Source organism: Brachypodium distachyon, chromosome 3 (genome assembly GCF_000005505.3).
Source record: "Brachypodium distachyon strain Bd21 chromosome 3, Brachypodium_distachyon_v3.0, whole genome shotgun sequence".
Lineage (NCBI taxonomy): Eukaryota > Viridiplantae > Streptophyta > Magnoliopsida > Poales > Poaceae > Brachypodium > Brachypodium distachyon.
The window spans coordinates 37,274,551-37,293,673 of NC_016133.3; the positions used below are offsets into that span (position 1 = coordinate 37,274,551).

General features: G+C 44.4%; 2 protein-coding genes and 1 non-coding gene across 5 annotated transcripts; 1 reads left to right on the top strand and 2 right to left on the bottom strand.

Moving 5' to 3' along the window:
* The first annotated feature begins 916 nt into the window (after positions 1-916).
* Positions 917-5,817, top strand: LOC100830039 (NEDD8-conjugating enzyme Ubc12). 3 transcript variants are annotated; one of them, XM_003574396.4, is made up of 7 exons: positions 920-1,074; positions 1,851-1,952; positions 2,774-2,886; positions 3,793-3,901; positions 4,914-4,992; positions 5,093-5,209; positions 5,419-5,817. In XM_003574396.4, exons 3-7 carry the CDS (start codon positions 2,778-2,780, stop codon positions 5,554-5,556), a joined length of 552 nt encoding a protein of 183 aa, XP_003574444.1. In that variant the 5' UTR covers positions 920-1,074; positions 1,851-1,952; positions 2,774-2,777; the 3' UTR covers positions 5,557-5,817. The 3 variants fall into 3 exon arrangements, with proteins under 3 accessions (XP_010235102.1, XP_003574444.1, XP_024316330.1); XM_010236800.3 differs by lacking the exon at positions 1,851-1,952 and having other exon boundaries at positions 917-1,074; XM_024460562.1 differs by lacking the exon at positions 1,851-1,952 and having other exon boundaries at positions 928-1,191.
* A 9,192-nt stretch (positions 5,818-15,009) lies between these two features.
* LOC100839616 (berberine bridge enzyme-like 23) lies at positions 15,010-16,845 on the bottom strand. Its single transcript, XM_014900631.2, has one exon. The coding sequence runs from the start codon at positions 16,824-16,826 to the stop codon at positions 15,204-15,206; it is 1,623 nt and encodes a 540-aa protein (XP_014756117.1). The 5' UTR covers positions 16,827-16,845; the 3' UTR covers positions 15,010-15,203.
* Positions 16,846-17,898: 1,053 nt separating this feature from the next.
* Positions 17,899-17,985, bottom strand: TRNAY-GUA. The gene is given in 2 exon segments: positions 17,899-17,934; positions 17,949-17,985. It is a non-coding gene; the product is annotated as a tRNA-Tyr (tRNA).
* Positions 17,986-19,123: the final 1,138 nt, after the last annotated feature.

Below are 19,123 nucleotides of genomic sequence, written 5' to 3' on the forward strand. Positions count from 1 at the left end.
CTCATCAGTAATTTGGAGTATGCTTTGTGACCTTCCACGTAAGGTTTGTTCCTTGGTAGCGGTGTCCTGACAATGGAGTGTTTTTTTTTTGACACCTCATGACAATGTGGAGTTGATGTGGCACGGAATAAAGATCGACTGTCTCCACCTCTGTGGTGGCCATTATGGTCTAATTCATTGGGCTAGTCGATCTCATGGCTAGCCTTCTTACGAGCAATGGTGATGAATCGGCACTTCGATAACCTGTCTTGGGAGAGATGTCCCCTCCGGCCACAGTCGGTGCATCCGACAATCTTTAGATCCTCACTTTTTGAGGTGGATAATTCATTAAGATCTTGGTCAATCTAATTTGTACAACTTTGGTTTTTTACAGTTTCATCACTAGAGTATTAAAAAATTATCAAGATGTGGACGACAGGTTTAAAGAAAAAATTGTACTTGCATATGCTCGTGGATTTTCATGAAGAAAATATTGCTTTTGTGCTAGAAAAAAAATACTTATTGTAAAAAAAGAAAGCAAAATCTTCTATGCGCTGAATTGGTTCCATATTTACACACGGTGGGAAATCTGGTTTTTTATGAGCATTTACAAGCACACAAAGGACTAAAACATTTGAAGTATCATTTTCTCAGCTTTTTTACATTCAGAAAAAATAGTTTAGAAAAGAGTGGACGACGAGAGATTAGTTGACTAAATGGGACTATTCCCGTCTCAGTTTTTTTTCTTTTTATGAATTCTTAATCAATTTGACCCCTCGGCTCCCCCAAAAAAAACTGTTCATCACCGTTTAGGAGTTAGGGCTCGTTGGTCCATTGGAACTGGAACCATAACTAGAATCCTACTCGTAATACGGACTTGGATCCCCTGAGACAGGTGGGGCCAGGTCATATCCACTTCCCCTTTTTGTCTACAAAACCCTCTTTCCTCTCTGTATTCTCTCCTCGCAAACCCCAACCCGAAAAGCAGACGTCTTTCTGTGCGCGTGCATCCGACGCCAACGCTCCTCGGCGACGGTGATCGCCTCTACGAAAATCCTCCGCCGCAGCCCACGATTCTCCTTGCGCAGGTTCTAGGTTCGTACCAAGAAATCCTTTCCCGGTGTTTCTTTGTTGGTTGCAATCCAGCTTCTTCTAGTCTTCTGTTCGTGTTGCCGAGCTCAGATAAGTCGGTCCTTGGAACAATCTGTGGGGGTAAGAGCAATAATCTCCGGGTTCTGGATAACACTTGGTTATTCTCTGTTAAATCATCAATGGGGAACTTACTACTTTCTTTTGCACTCATAAAAAGGGGATTTTATTTATGAGCCTTGCGTGTTCCGTTTTAGTTGTCACTGCGAGATTAGCACGCAGCGCAAGTTCAAATCTGTTTCGATGTGGTTGCTAGATTGGTCTCTGGGGTATTGGCCAAGTGCCTGGCGAGTCGAGATGAAGACATGTTTGAGAAGCAATTTTGCGTTTTACTAGCAGCCCAAAGTTTGCTATACTATTTTAGATGAATATATTGCAATTGGAGAGACGTGGATTCATGGATTATATTGTGGACTGGTGTTACAGCGACCGGTGTTAAAGTCTTAGCTCTCACTTGATCTGCAATCCAGGATCAGGATGATTGTTATATTTTTACAGGTGGACGTAGTACATGAACAAATATTTTTTAGTGACCTTATTTCTTTCTTTAAATAGAATTTTATCTTAGAAATTGCATCTAGATCGGTTTAACTTTCTGTTCTTCATACACGTCCCCACAACTCCTCCATGGAGCTGACTGAGAAATTCACTTGGTTACTCTGTTTGACTGTGTGGGTAGTAGTTTATGTGTTCGATGACATTATTTCATCTGTTTGTTGCAGTTTGACAAGTGACCTTATTTCATTGGATTGACCAGTGAAGGAAGTAGTTTGTTTATCCGACGAAAATTCGTTGCCTGTAACTGCAATAACCTGCTTACAAAGGTGTAGTATATAGTTCTCAATGGCTATATGCATGGTGTCTGGCTTCTCCACCACCTCTAGCATCATTACCCTGTTCTTGGTGTGGCGTGCTGTTTACGCGCGGTGTACTATGTGTAAATATTGGTTGTAGTGGCCACAATGCCGATTTTGCGGTTTTGATTGCCTACCACAGAGTGTCAATGACATCATATCAGTCTTTAGAGGACCAATATGAACCCAATGTCCACTATCTTGAGCATGCTGTTATGTCACAGTTCGTGTTTACATTGGTGCTCTTACAAAATATTTCTGTGTAGCATTTACCTTTATATGTGGCAGTGGCATCCTTAAGAAATTTTAGCTTTTACCATTTGAACCCCAAAATTTGTTTGTAGTTTTTGCCAATATGTGCCAGTGATTCTTGTATTAGTTTTTTATTTTGCACAAACTAGTTTAGTTTTTTTGTTAAAGCGTAACGTAGAGGTTACTGCAAGCCTTTGAAATCAGGTTGTTGTTGTTTCAACAATATTCCTTATTTCGTCTGCATCAATTTTGAGTTTACACAAGCCTGTCTCCTAACTTGTTTTCTTCCTATCAAAACCTGTGAATGTGCATGTTTGTTTCTACAGCCATATTGAGAAGTTGGAATTGATTCCGGAATTTGATATACAAATAAACGTTTGAATAAATGACCAGACTATAAGTTCTGATGTTGTATGTATTCTCATTGTTTGATTAGAGCTACAATCGATCTTCCTTTCCTTAGTTCTGAACCACTTGTTATGTTTGCAGAAAACCTTCTTTATTTAGATTCCATTTTCTCAGCCTCTTTTATTTCACAGGAAAATGATAAACCTTTTCAAGATAAAGGGGCAAAAGAAGGAAGATGCAGCAAATACAAATGGAAAGCCTGCTGCCAAGAAGCAAAGTCCAGGGGAGTTGCGTCTCCATAAAGGTGTGTTTGCTTTTCTTACACAAACATATGCAATGTGATTAGGCTTATGCAAGGTTTTAGAGTAAGTTCCATTTTTTACCCCCTACTACCACTTTTGTGCCGCAAATGACTTCATTTAGTGAAATTTCTATATTCTTACCCCATTTGGTGAAACTTGTGCCATATTTTACCCCATCTAATTTTTTCCCCATTTTCTTCGAATCATGAGACATTAGGCCCACACCTCATGTCCTATTTGGCATGCTAAATCGGAGGTGTTTTCTTCGTGGACGTTTTCTCTCCGTGTGTATATGGCACCGGCCAGTAGACCTGCTCGCTGCCATCTGAACCGGTCGATCGGGCTTTCCGCAGGCAGCAGCAGCGTCCGCCTTCAGGTCGTCGTTCCATGATCCATTCCACGCGATCGGCGCTTAGTTAGCTAGCTAGCCAGCCCATCCTGCGGATGAGCTCCGACGGCTGCTCTCTCCTGATTGATTCAGCTGGCTAATTACCTTCACATAAAAGACTTGCCAGTTAGTGATTCGTTGAACTTGATTTCTGATATGTACTATCGATCAATGCCTGCGCAGTCAGAGTTCTTCGTCTTCACATACATTAACCTGCTAGCTAGTGGTTTGCTGAAAACCGTCCCCCCATGTGGCATACCAAATATGACTGACGTGCGGGCCCGAGCTCTCATAACTCTAAGAAAAATGGGGAAAGAATTAGATGGGGTAAAAAGTGGCACAAGTTTCACTAAATGGGGTAATTTTTTTATTAAAAAAATGAAACTAGGGGGTAAAAAATGGAATTTACTCAAGGTTTTATTTTCCTTTTTCATTAACATATTTTCTACCCAATGCAACTTCCATTTTTAACTGTTGTACTAGTTGGTTATTTACCGTCACTTTTACATTTCTTTTGCAGATATTGCTGAGCTCAACCTTCCTAAAACCACACAAATGTCTTTTCCTCAAGGCAAAGATGATCTGATGAACTTTGAGGTTACCATTCGACCTGATGAAGGACATTATGTGTAAGTGATTTTGAAGTTGCTTTTGCACATAAAAGACACAATTTATTTTTAACTATGTCACCCATGTTTCTTAATATTTGATTTTACATGTAAATGTTCTTGCACCTGCCTGAAGATGTAGCAGATGCAATAAACTTATGCACCCCTTCCAGTATGAATGCTTGTGCATTCAAAAAATTGTTGAAATAAATCATAGTGCAAGAAGACGTGAAAATAAGAGTGTGGCTGCACAGGAACATCTGATTTAGGAGATGGGGAATGTGGATGGTTGCTATTTAACATTGTTGAGCACAGATAGGTGTGTGAGATAATGACGATTTGTAGTGGTAATAAAGCAGGGCAAGCCTTGTGTTATCTAGTGCAAGCAGGGCAAGCCTTGTGGTATTTAGTTATCTAATCTCCCTCCCCTCATCATGTCACCAGTTCTGCCTGTTTGTTTCAAGCACCAAAAAACTGTAGGTTATGGTTTTTTCAGCTTCATGTGTGTACTTTGTGTGAACCAGAGCCAAAATCACAAGTGTGATACGTGTGTTGACGTCAAAATCTGTGATCTGATGAAGCTTTGGATAGTTTATTTGACTAGATGGTACATAAAGTTGAGATGCAAGCAAGTAAACTTATAATTGCGCGTTTGATGTTGAATAAAGTTTCTATTGTTTCTAATAAGGTGTGAAAATTCACGGCCTTTGTAACATGCACGTATACACGTAGTACTTCGTCACTAATTAAATCAAAATTTTAAGCTAATAATTTTGGGGACAGCTGCACACGCCCTTAATAAAACATTGCTGAGCACACTAATTGAATCATCTTTGGCATAGCTCTTGTGGGTGTGGTGTTTGATCTATAAACATTAGCACAAACTGCTGAAAACTTTAGAAGGTGCAGATGTAGTCTGAGCCTTTTATTTTGATCTCAAGTGTTGATAAGAATATATATGTTGGATTACAAAAAGAATTACCGCCTTTTCCAGTTTTGTATTCTGCTTCTAACATGCAAATGGTTTTTATAGTGGTGGTAAATTTGTTTTCACCTTCCAAGTTCCTCCTGCCTACCCACATGAACCACCCAAAGTCAAGTGCAAGACTAAGGTAGGGATGCTCTTCTCATTGATATATCTAGTTCCTGCCTAATCCGGCCTTCTTCAGTAATCCACCTTTATAACTCTTGGTACTGACCATTTCTTACTAGGTTTATCATCCCAATATTGACTTGGAGGGGAATGTCTGCCTCAACATTCTGCGTGAAGATTGGAAGCCTGTTCTCAATATCAATACCATCGTATATGGCTTGAATCTTCTTTTCTCGGTGAGTATAGCGTTTAGTTTGCTGTGAAAGATCTAATACTACATGCTTTTGAGAATATGATATGATTTTAGCCTTGCATGTACAAAATCCATTCTCCAACTTATTTTCCACTTTGTTGAGCATTATTTACCTATGAGTTACTCTTAATATATGTTTTTCATCTTGAGTTGTTATCTTAGATGCTAATAACATACAAACGCTCTGTGCAGCAACCTAACGATGAGGACCCCCTAAATCATGAGGCGGCAGCTGTTCTTCGTGACAATCCACAAAAGTTTGCAAGAAATGTCCAGAGGGCGATGGCTGGAGGCTATGTTGATGAAATCCAGTTCCCTAGGTGTATGTAAGGTCTGAAGAAGGTGGATCTGTATGCGCTTTTCTGCAACCAGTGAGATAATATGTGGAACAAAAGGTCCCTGGAAAGAAATTGAATTTGTGTTATGTGTACCAATGGCACTTTCTTGAAAGTAGCTGGATCATGTAAGTTTCTGACTATGGCCGCATTACCTAAGACTCTTTAGAATTTTCGTAAGAGCAAATGCCGAACAAGATGTATGGTTAAGCTCACTGCCTGTTTTATGACTTGTGAGTACGAACAGGTCTGCACAGAATCACTGTGTGTGGTCTTCTTCGGAGAGAATACGTAGCTACCCTAGCCCTAGCAAATGCCGAGCATCTCCACCTGCCCGGTCCCCTAAAACCAAACGCTGATTCTATTTTGTGCCTGGGCACTTTCTAGTCACGCACGCTGCTCATTTTTCATCCCTCAAACCTTATCCACACCTTCACTCATCCCCGGGCGCTCTCTCTCCCCGGGCGCTCTCTCTCTTTCTCGAATTTTTGCAGCAGTGGCCCCTTGGCTCATGCTTTTGTCAAAAATGACATCCTTCAAAAACTATTGACAAAACTAGCCTGACGGAAAGCACGCAAAGCGGCACGTGGCCTTTCCGCCAATGTCATTGGCGGAATGTACTGTAGCAGTATTTTGTGCATTTGACTCTGTGTGCTAGGAAGCGCTTCTGTCCCCCCTTCAGCCAATCCCAAAGGCGGAAAGACCTTTCCGTCAATGACATTAGAGGAAAGGTCACGTGTCGCTTTATGTGCCCGCCAAGTCATTTTTTACATTTCGCTCGGGAGGGGAGCATTTCTGTCAAAAACGTCCGTCAAAGGGCCAATTGAGCGAAAAATTCCTCTTTCCCTGCGTCTTCCCCACTGGTGTGGATTCTCTGACTTAAAGTCACCTGCCTTTGTGAAATGTGAGTCCCACGGTCGGTTGGCCCACTTGTCAGAGAATCCACACCCTCGCACGCCTCGCCTCCTTCCTCCCCTGCCGCCGTTGGCGTGATCCCAGCCCCGGCCTCCAGCCGCCGCCGACGCCGCGCCCTACTCCTGCCCCACTTCCCGGCTCCTCTGTTGCCGCCGGCCCCAAGTTACTTGAGCACCTTGAAACAAGATCAACATGTGCAAGCCTCAAATAGGAGTATACCTCAATCCGGGAGCTCGGACCTGTATAAATATATGTCTCAGTTGCTATCATCGCTGATGCTTGGTCGTGCGATGCCTCAAATTAATTGTTGTCAGTATAAAACAGTGACAGTACTTAGCATATCTCTTAGAATGAAGAGAGACCGGTCCACAGAGCAAGATACTGGTTTGCCAATCTTCTGAAGCGATGACGGTTTAACTGAAAAATAGACGCATGAATTTGAAGAAGGGACACTGACTTGCATAGGAGAATTTTTACATGTGTACGCATAACCTTAATGACTAGGGACCGTTGGGACAATCAGAGTAGAATACATAATCTCACAAACAAGTTACTTTCTTGTTGATACATAGGAAATAGCATCGTCATATGATTGCTTTTAGAGCATATCACAACCATTAACTTCCACTATTAGCGATATCTTATTAATTATAGAAATATTTAGTACAAGATATATGTATTGATATTATTATAGAAATATTGAACACAAAAGTACTGCCGTAATGTACCGTTAATTAAACTTATTATATAAATACTTAACACAAAATATGTGTGTTGAACTGTTGATCTTATTATAAAATGAATATATAATACAAACTATGTTACCATTGTCGGCCACTAAACGGTATAAAATACAAGATGTCAATACGCGGTTTATAATTGCCATGAAGAGTGAACATCTTTTTTTTTATGGTGTGGTGGTGGAGTTGTGGGTGCATGACTTCACCAATCAGGGTTTAAATACTGGTGCTCACAATTATGTTGTATGGGTCTTCCTTACAGTCTTCTATCAAAAAATGAAGAGTGAACATCAGAACATTCAAAAACAAATCGCTTGTGTTCATTTTGGGGAACATTTGCTTCCTTTACTCGGCTGGCAGATTGCTGAGCTAGCTCAGCTAACGAAGCTGGGCGTTGCTGACCTTGCCGCATCTGTCCGTTTGGATGAGGAGAATCGGGAGAAGTTGTTGAGGATGAGATCGTGGTCTCCGTGGAGTGGAGCTTTTTTCCTTCGTGCGAAGCGTTCTTGCTGTCGGAGGCGAGCCGATCTGGCTCTCCTTCGTGGGCAAGCATTTTCTGGCCCGCTGAGGCTAACTCGCCCTCAAAAGCTAGGATATTTTACGGTTCCAAACACCAGGCCTAGCCCAGCAAGGCTAGTTTCGTTTTTGCCCGGGAACCAAAATGGACCCTTAATGTTTGAAGATTGTCATGTGCAGAGTCCAACTATATTTCCTTCATTTAATTCATGCTAAATGTTTTCATTTGATATCAGAAGTTATTGATCAGAAATATGCAGTATGTTGTATTGTTGTCCCACAATTAATGCATTCATTTGATAACATAAACTACTAATACAAAAGATATTGCAGTAAGATGTCACAACCAATACATTGATTTGATTCAAAAACTATTGATACAAAAGATTTTTTTTAGGTAATTCATTAAGTATATCTATATCGGTGATATTGATAAATGGTATTATCGTCTACCCCAATTAATGATCGATTTTATGACCCAAATTGATGATTGATTTGACAGCTAAAATGTTGATATAGAAGATATTGTATTTATTTACCAATAAATACTTGAAACAATAATGTTTCAATATGCATCTATATAAACACCGTGAAAAGTGAAGAATGCAACACATATGACATATATTAGAAAAGCAACTGAGAAATAAGAAAGTACTAACTTCTCGAAATGGCAACCCAAGAAGCACATCGGTCCTGTGGTTTTGATGGCACTCATGGTTCTGGCAACTATTCTCTCTACATGCGAGGCGAACAATGGGGTTATGTTACATCCATTCCTTTCTCAATCCCCATGAAAGTAGCTTCGATCACGTGCATTATGTGTTGAGATCCCCATGAAAATTAGTCCATAATTTAGCAATGCATAAACATCAGATGGGAAATTAACTACTCTATTTGGTTTGTGCAGATTCAGATAGATGCACTACCACAACCTGCAAAGTGCTATGAGATACGGTTTCGTAACTGCACAGATAGATCCTCATGAAGACAAGTGTTGCTGCCCTATTTCATTAAACGCCACCGAAAATGATAATGAACATGCATGTATCGATTATTGAAAAAAAACTAATGTATTCTTAAAAAATCATTGAAATAACTTCATGGTGACTGGACTCGGACATTGTCTCGGCCGGAACTGGCCGGTTTCCACAATCGTGTCCACCGTGCCGCCGCCATCGATCGCCCATGCATCTGCTTGATTCGTGTCCATGAGACCTGTTCCAGTAGTCTTCAGCACCAGAACGCCATGCAGTGCCCATCGACCGTGCACGGACGCGACTATACATGCGAACTGGAACATTTAACTTTTTTGGAACATTTAACTTTTTTGTGTGTGTGCGAGGAGTTTAATTTGCTATGTTAACAAGGGACGCAAATTTTGTTGTTGAGGAAAACACGGGACGCAAACTTTGTTTCCCTATCGAAGATGACAGCTAGCTAATTGAGAGGGCATTGCAGCGAAGCGTAGTCTGTGGGGAGAGATTTGAGGTTTCCTTTTGGAGTGACTGACTTGAGATGGAGTGATGTTTCCTTCCTCTGTATAATTAATCTCGAGAGAACCACCTCTTTCCTTGCTTTTTTTATTTGGAGAATCACCTCTTAATTTCTCGTTAATCATCCTCCAAATCACGCCATGATCACGCCTTTCCCGATCCAGAATTACCAACGCCCCATATATAGCTACTTCGTATGGCTAGATTCGTCGGTTGAAGCAGTATATATATCCTGGCTGTTTGTACGTACGTAGTCTTGACCTCCATCTCCATGGCATTCTCCAAGCCTCTGGTCGTTATCGTCCTCTTACTCGTAGCCCTCATGGTCGTGGACGCACATCAGCCTCTGGACGTTCTTTCGGTAAATACTGCCCTGCCAAATTCCGCGATATCCATGTGTAAATGCCTCCGTTTTACCCAATTTTGTAGGGAATGTAGCCCGATTTTGAAACCTAGAAGTTGCGCACAGGTGGCGAGCTATCGGGTCAGGTTGGATTCGTCCGACATGTCCTTTTACATGTGGGCCTAGTCCGTAATAAAAACCGTCACTTGTTATTTTGGACTTGTTACGGTGTGACTGAAAAATTGTGATTTTTGGACAAATTGGCAAGAATGGAGGCTGCTTAAAATTGTCCCGAAAACTGTGATTTCGTAAAATTTACTCGCTAATTAAGGAAACAAATACGTGCAGATAACCGATGGCAGCAAGAGGTCTCTGCTTCAAGCAACAAAAATAGGTACGTGGATGCAGCACGCATTTGCGCTCTGAATAATCGATGGATGAGCATCTACGTGACTGAGTGAGTGAGTGAATGAATAACTGATGATGTGGTCGCAGATTGTCCTTGGGCGTGTCAGGCCCGGTGCGCCGACAACCGGAAGGACAAGCTGTGCAACAGGATATGTAACATCTGCTGCAGCAAGTGCAATTGCGTGCCTCCGGGCACCGGCGAGGACACTCGCTACCTCTGCCCCTGCTACGACGAGATAACCAACTCCGAAGGCAGCAAGCTCAAGTGCCCATAAAGCCTAGACCTTAGGCCGGCCGAGTGTGCTTAATTAATTAATAATCTTCGGATATATATCTATCTATCTACCCAAATAATAAAGTGAGGAACGCTTCCTTCGTCGTCGTCCGTCCCTGAACTTTGCAATTTGCCCCTTCAAGTTTTGATAATTCAACCCGCGGTTCAAATTATATGGGCTATTCTGCATATATGCGTCTCCTTCCCCAGATCTCTCCCTGACCCCAATACCGTGCCTCTACTCCTCTTCCTTCCGACCTCTTGTGACCGTCGTCCCCCTCCATCTCCTCCTGCCTTCCCTCCGCCCGCCACCGGCACTTATCCTCCCTACTTCAGCACTGCTCTACTCTGTCGCGCATGCGACTCTACGTCCCACCACCAACGTGTCTCCCGTCTGCTCCGCTGGCGCCGCTCCCTCTTGCCGTCGGCACTGCTCTTGTCTACCGCACAGGCGTCGCTCCCTCCTGCCGTCGATGCTGCTCTTCTCTGCCGCCCGGGCGCCGCTCCCTCCTGCTGTCAGCGCTGCTCCCTCCCGCACGGGGCGACCAACAGAGGAGCTGGGTGAGGGAGCGGTGGCTGTAGACCTGCGAGAGGCGTTTCCTTGGTGCACCCCATCATCGAGCAGCTGGCCCTGCACCGACCGCACGTGCCTCCTCCACTTCCCTTCTCTGTCGTTCTCCGTCTCTCCCTGTCTCTATTTTTCTCTGTTCTGTTCGTTACTGACCCATCCCCCTTCTCTTCTCTTTTGTTTATGTTGGTAATAACGGTGACTTATGTTGCTGGTCATATACGCATATCAATGTTGTATTAAATCTTGGAGAATTTTATCCATTGTCATTATATTGAGGAGGTAATCTCATTTTGGCACACAAATGTTACCACAATCCACTCATCCAGGTTAATTAGAAACCAAACAGCAACCTGGCTCATCCATGTTAGACAACCAAACACAGAAAAGAAATATCTTTATACACGTCATCAATGGATATCTCTATCCACTTTTGCTTCACGGCAAACCAAACGCACTCTAAGTGACCGTGGTAACGCACGGGCACTGTACTATATGTATATATGTAGACAGACGAAGTATCAAGTGAAAACCTCTATTCGGTGCAAGCTTGCAAACTTTACTCGTAGGCCATCGGATCAAACATGTGTGGCCAGGATTAGACGTGGGATTCAGAGCAACCCCTTACATAAAAGCCCCTGTTCTTATCCGTCATTCTCTCGTCCCTCGTGAGAAAGTGAGAATCCATTTGTTCATCTTCCCCACCCGAGCATTGATAAACTGGAGGCCGTTGGCGACTGAATCGAATTGGAAACCACCGATGCGACCGCGACTAGGCACTGGTTCCATGCGCTGGCAGCGGCGACGTGGCCGCATGCATTGGAGGCAGCAACTTGGCGGCGGGGGGCGAGCCCAGGCACGGGCAGCGGCGGAGCTGGCTCATGCGCTGGTAGCATCGGGTGGTGGCGCTGGCCACCTGCTCTGGAGGCGGCGGAGCTGGCCTCATGCTCAGCGTCCCGCCACGCTGGAGAACGCGGCACCACAGCCGACTGCACAGCCCGCCGCGATGGAGGATGCGGCACCACGGCCGGCCGGAGGTCCGTCCACGGACAGCGGCAGAGGTCAAGCCCTCGTGGACGAGGCCGGTGGAAGGCTGGATCTACTTCTGCGGGACGAGAGCGGCTGATTGGGTCGATCGATTTGTTTTTTATTTTTGGGATTGCATCGATCCATTAGCAGAGGAGATGAACCGTTTTCTTTGTTTATTTGCTACCAGGGAATAAGTGCAAGGGGGTTTCATGCAAAACGTGTTTAAGTGGTTGATCTAAATCCCACCTCTAATCCTGACCCCACACACACCATGCCTAGTTGCCTACATGCATATAAATTGCTTCTGTGAACCGTATGGCGTTCTTCTAGTATTATCATATTTAAATGTTCATTTGTGTCCCCTCTGCTTAATATGTGATCGATGCGTATTGTTCTTGGACATGTGATGTGAGAGTGGTGTTGACGTCCGTTGCCGAATGACGTACGTTAACCCTTCTCCCTTGTTTGGTGGGTGTTGCGGTGATGTGATGTCTTCTACTGAAATCTCATCACCAGTGATATGATCAATCTCAGAAGTACTAGTAGTAAAAATTTCTTCCTGGCAGTTTGCTCAAATTGGTTTCTATCCAATAAAAGCTAAGTAGTCGGCAGCACGAATTGAATGGCCAGGTGCACAAATATTTATATCACCAAGATTGCTTGTAACAGGCAGTATACTCCGTATCATTTTTCTTGAAGGCGTCGTGAAAAAGGTCGTGGAAGGAGTCACCAACATTGCTTGTAACAGGCAACTCATTTATTGAATAGAATTAGAGAACTAATTGGATCAATGAAAACAATAAAAAATGTTTCTCCCAGGCAGACAAGGTGCTCAAAAAGTTGGCAGTATCAAGACGAGTTATAGCATGTACCCATGCTCAAAATTGTAGACACTCAAGCATCTCTAAATCTTCAATTTGATCAATTAAATATGTATGTTTCTTAACAAAAAATGCACCATTAGATTCGTTATCGAAAGAACTTTCAAATGATATAATTATTTAATTATTTCATTTTTATTTAGTTAGCTAAATTAACAGTCTAGGGATACGTGTGTGCCTCATATTATAAGACGGAGGGAGTGTTATTGATATGCAAATAAAGCAAGGTGAGTAAAGAAATATCCCCATGCGCGTTCCCCCGCTCGTCAAGACACATGCGTTCGTAGTCTTTCGTGGGATCGAGTTCGAGCTGACATGTCTAGGTTAGATCGGTGCTTATTGTTATCTTTTTGCTGTAGCAAGGTTCTGTTTGACATCAGTGAGAAGGAACGGCCTGGCGCAAGACAATTATTTGGGGCGACTCCAATTTTTGCTAGGTTACCGTGTGGGAGCGATAAGTATTTTCTTTTCGACACATTTAGGGTTTGTAAGTGCATCGCGATAACTTCTTTCTTTTAATGGATGATACACCGCTTCGGTGTACTCTAGGAAAGAAAAGGATTTTTCAGCTTTATCAGGATTAAAGTGCCTGTTTTATCCTCAGGGAAATCTGCATTCTGCGACTTCCTTGATTTCTTCTTCCCAGGAGTCGGTGCACCTAACAAAAAGCTCCTCAAATAACTCCTTTTACATTAATACTCAGGGCTGACATGGAAATTTGGCTACACACTTAATTGTGTCATCTATTCCTGACCAAAGCTATAGTTTGCCTTGGTCCAAGTGCACACAGAAACACACTTGACAATATAGGGACAAGTTAATTCATCTGTGTTTCGATAAAAAAAAAATCATCTGTGTTTCTCGCCAAGCCAGTCGCCAGAGGTGACCAGGAAGGTGCCAGAGCTGCTGATGGGCTCTAATATCAATATGTCTCGTACAGTCGCACTCCCCTAGCTTGTCAGGTCGTTTGGCCTTAATTAGGGGCAAATTTAGATTGTTACCTTTTGGGTTGGTATCTTCCCTAATTTCTCGTGCTGGACGAGGTAATACAAGCAACCAAGCAGGTATCCTGCGTTCTCAACCGTTAGATCTACATCCTTTGGACGGCTATAGCAGATTCCAAGCACAGTAGAAAAGCGAAAACAACCTTATGTATTCTTGAGTATATTAATATTGTTTTGCTAGCTCGTCAATTTCAGTTAAAAATGTCTGAACAAATACTTAAATCGAGTAGCCATAGCCGATCCACGAATAAACAACCATGAACTCAAAAGTGAGTACTCTTATGGATTCAATGGAGTATATATTTGCTCAGTGGATTCTACTTCTGGCCAGGCCACCTATGGAGCCCAGTTTTGTCCAGAAATCGAGTCCAATCTTGACAAAACAGGAAGCCCATTGAGGCTCGATATGGTCAAGTGCGGAGCCATTGGACCGTAAGCAATTGAACACAACTGGCAACCTGGTCAAAAAATATCCCTTTCAACTTCACATTCGGGGTGTGCAGGTTAGAAGAACTGAAAAGAACAAGCAACCTAACTCCAAACTTCTATGCTAAAAAAAAAACTCCAAACTTCTTACCTAGCAACTTCTTAAAATAGTAAGTTGGAACGAACAAGGTTGCAGGAATCAAATCACCAAATTAAACGTATTTACATTTAGAAACAGAGTGAGTAAATTGAAACAAGCAAGGTAGCAGGAATCAAATGATCAAAACATAAGCTTGGAATAATACTGTCGATATTGATCCTTCGTAGGAAATCTAACATAAGCGTGGAATAAAGCTTCGCCGTCTCTCTTCAAATTCTTTTTTGTAAATTCCGAAGAAAATATTCACAACTACTTTCTCGGATCCATAAAAGTTGTCGTCCATCTTGTGCTAATTTAGTACAAGTTTTGTACCAATTGTGCGACGCTTTTTATGGATCAGAGGAGGGAGTACATGTGTTTGTATATTGCAAGTACCTGTAGGATATGCGATAACATGGCATTGAAAAATGAGTAGAGAGCGAAATTGTATGAGTAGTTTCTCCCGTGTTGGTTTGTTGGTCGATGACATTAACAATTTCCTAACAATTTACACACACCTTATTGTACGACCCGTTCTAGTTCATGGCTTTTTTCTCGAAATTGACGATATATAATCTCCTGCCTTTGCGTCGATGGATGCAAACAATCTTATTCATGATAGATGCTGAAATACAAAACGTATAATGGAAGTGTACGATTTTGCACAATGAGATTTGCACCGGATGCGTCGCCTTTTATGATATCTCAACATGTTTATTTAACATATGCTTAAACCGACTAAAATTCTCAAACACAAACATGCACATCTGACGATCTCACAATGCAAAGCTACAGCCTGACAGTTGACATTGCTTATTCAAGAAATCAAGTAAAGTCAATCTCTCCGGTTAACAGTATATATGTAGACACGAAGGCATTGAGCTTATATTCTGCTCGATCATATCATCAGTTGCGTGGTTGGAACAAGGGCGGGATGCTCTGCTCGTTTCTGAAGTAGTCGGTGGGATCCACGGCCGCCTTCACCTGGGCGAGCCTCCGGTAGTTGCCCATGAAGTAGCGCTCACCCCAGGCCTTGCCAGCGTCGAAGCCGCCGACGCCGTTGGCGTTCCCCATCACAGACTCAGAGTTCTCGCCGATGTCCAGGTCCCTGTAGTTCACGTACGCCTCCCTGGGCTCCTTGCTCACGTGCTGGCCCATGAAGTCGTACAAGCTCCCCAGCCACGTCATCGCCGCCGCGCCATCGTCGCCGGCGTGCTGCTGCCTCCAGGACACGATGTACTGGATGTTGTACAGCACGCCGTCCCTGTGCGGGTACGGCGTCGCGGCGGCGGGGACGGTGCTCATGAACCCGCCATGTGGCCCCAGGATCATGAGCCCGTCGCCGTCGCGGCCGCCGCCGGAGCCGATGTTCTTGTTGAACCATCTGGAGAAGATGTCCTCCCAGACGGCCTTGGGGATGGCGCGCCGGACGTAGTCGGACTTGTTCTTGACGAAGCTGCTGCTGCTCAGGGCGCCGGTGCTCCGGTTCAGGAGCGCCTCCACGGGCGTGTCGGCGTTGCCGGAGATGGCGAAGCCCACGGACTGGAGCCACGTCATGGGCCGGCAGTCGGCCCCCGTCATCCCGAGCTCCGGGAACTCGCGGCCCATGGTGGCCACCAGCGACTTGCACGTGCCGAGGTACAGGGCCTGGAACAGGGCTCGCTGCCGCCCTTGCACGAGGACCCTGACGGTGAGCTCGCCAGGGAGTGCCGGGGCCACGTCCTGCCATCTGGCCAGGATGCCGGTCGCGTTCTGGCCGACCATCCTGGCAACGTTGAACACGGCCACCTTGGGCGGGACACGCACGAGCCGGACCTTCCACGAGAGCACCACGCCGAAGCTCCCGCCGCCGCCGCGGACGGCCCAGAAGAGGTCCTCCCCCATGGAGGCCCGGCCCAGGACGGCCCCGTCGCGGTTCACGAGCTTGGCGTCCACGACGTTGTCCACGGAGAGCCCATGCTTGCGCATCATCAGGCCCATGCCGCCGCCGCTGAAGTGGCCGCCCACGCCCATGGTCGGGCAAACCCCGGCCGGAAACGCCGTCTCCGGGCTGCTCTTCGCGATGCTGTAGTACAGCTCCCCGATCGTGGCGCCGGAGTCGACCCAGGCCGTCGAATCGGAGTGGTTGACGAACACGGCGCGGAGGGCCGCGAGGTCGACGACGGCGAAATCCATGGGCCGGACCGAGCGGTAGGACAGGCCCTCGTAGTCGTGCCCGCCGCTGCGCACGCGGAGGCCCACGGCCCACCTGCGGCCGCAGCCCACGGCGGCCTGCACGTGGGAGGCGCCGGCGGGCGTCACGATGCACAGCGGCCTCACCGTGGTGTTGGTGAAGAACTTTGGGTTCCGGATGGAGGAGGCCAGCACCTCGTTGAAATTGCTCGAGCCCTGTGCGTACACCAGCCTGCTAGGTATCTCCCGCCGTAGGCATTGGAGGAACTCGTCGGAGGAAGCCAGGGATGGAGTTGAGATTATTAGGTAGCAAGAGAAGAAGCTCAGGAAGAGTGCTAGTGCTAAGCTTCTTCGCATCGTGGAACGGGAGTGAACAATGCCGTGCCTACAGCTACTTAGCTTCTGCTCTTTATATACTGAAGTACTAGTACTGTACTGTTAGTAATCGTGCAAGTCTAATACACGTGTTAATAGTAATATGTGAAAAATTATTGACGACATTTTTCATCATAAGCTTTCCAAAATCGTCGCAACGAGTGAATTTTTCTTTTTGGCTTCTGACCTGTGTATAATTTGTCTCACCAAGATTTAACCTGTGTATAATTTTGGCTCCTGACTCCTTAATCTGCTCTGATTTTTTTTCCACAATCAATGCTGGATAATTTCGAGTAATCAACATCGCCTCAAGTTTCCACCTGGGCGGCGTATCCGGTGAAAACCCTCATTCGATACAAACTTCATGAAAATCATGTTTAAATGTTTTAAAAAAATTCTAAAAAAACACCATATGTTGGAAGTGTGATGTTCTACAAATCTGCAAAATTTCAAGTTCAAAATGAAAAGCATTTGAGAGGAATTAAAAAGAAAAATTTACAATGAATAGTGTCAAACACTGAAAGACCACTATTCATACAGAATTTGTTTTTTCGCTGCTATCAGACGCCATTGAGTTTGGACTTGAAATTTTATACGTATATAAAACATCACTTTTCTAACACGTGTAATTTTTTTAAATTTTTTTTAACTTTTTTCGATGGAGTTTTCACAGTTTGGACCGTAGAGATGGTTTTCACCGGATATTTCGCACACTGGTTGCATTTTGTCCAGCGGTTGCTTTCCATCATCGTCGTAGACAAGCCACAGAACACTTCGAGGTATGTATAAAAAATGGACCTTCCACTAAAAAGAATGCCATATAACGTTGGACGACAGAATAAGCAGCCAGATGCTTGTGTTTACACTAGAGAACGGACCAGTACTGGATCTCATTTTCCTGTGGCCGATCAAACTGTTTTTGTTCATTGCTTAGCTCAATAAGGAACATGATAAGGGAGACGGGAAGCTCTGGTTCCACGAAAACGTACACGATTCCATCCGACTGAACTCTACCAAATGAGATGAACTCTACGTAAAAAGAAAAAGAAAGAAATCCGACCTACCGGATTCGAACCAGTGACCTAAGGATTTTTCTGCAACGTACTACAGTCCTCCGCTCTACCAACTGAGCTAAGGTCGGTTTGTGCTTCTATAGTACTACAGATTTTATATTACGGAATATAAGAACCTGGTGACCTTTCACATAATTAGTTCCATCATGTGAACGACCTGAACTGTTGGCAGCAAATTCATCTCATCAGAATATCTAGCCGAAAATGAAATCATGGCCAAAGTTACACTGACGTGTTCGGCTACGGCTGGATGTAGATGTGTGCTGAGTTCTCACTGAACGTAGACAAGGCACGCTGAACGCCTGTGCGGTAGAAAGGCACCACTTTCAACTACGAGCCATAGAGAGCACATTACCGTGATACCTTGACAAACGTGAACCATCGATCGACAACAAAAGGAGGGCAAGACCTGCTCGCTGTCAAGCAAGAATGCCCTTCAACCACGCCTATTGCGTCCGAAAATCAGCGAGCAAGCAGAAACCCCATGATCCAGGTTACTTAAATGGCAGCAAAATCTCCAGCAGGTTAGCTTGCGTCCCAAAATCAGCGGTCAAGTATTCCTCAATCCTACGGTTGCACCTCGATCATGACAATTTACACGCAGACCTTTTTATCGAGTACGGAGTAGTAGGGAAGAAAATACAGACACTAAAGTGAGGCTTTCTTTAGTTCAGTTAGATGCTCCAGGCCACACAGATGCAACAACGGCCCGCTAGGCAGCGAACCTTCGGCTGTTCAAGATTTCGCATAAATACAACGCGGACTTTTCGGTCCTCTAAAAACCTTGATTGGTACTGAAGTATTGTACCCATTCGTGATCTACTTGTGTTCCTAAATTTATTTTCCACGTATCCACTATTCCCGATTGATTTGCTTCATCTCTTCTCCGCCGACGTCGCTTCCAAGAAAATTTGCACCAAGCCCGCGCCAAACTAACCCATGTACTCGCAACAAGTACCACATGCCGATCATGTCGTTCTTTAAAACAAAGCTTAGTTTGATGACCTCGCACGGAGTAATTGATGCTGAGTTGCTGACCGAAATGATGCCCAATTTGCAGTATTCCTATGCATATATCATCATGCAAGATCGTGCAACAAACCCAACAGGCCGGCAAATCACATGTAAGAGGTGCTCAGACTCATGAAGAAACAAACCGGAAGAATTATCAATCAATTAGTTAGATAGTTCAGTTTCGTTCGTCGT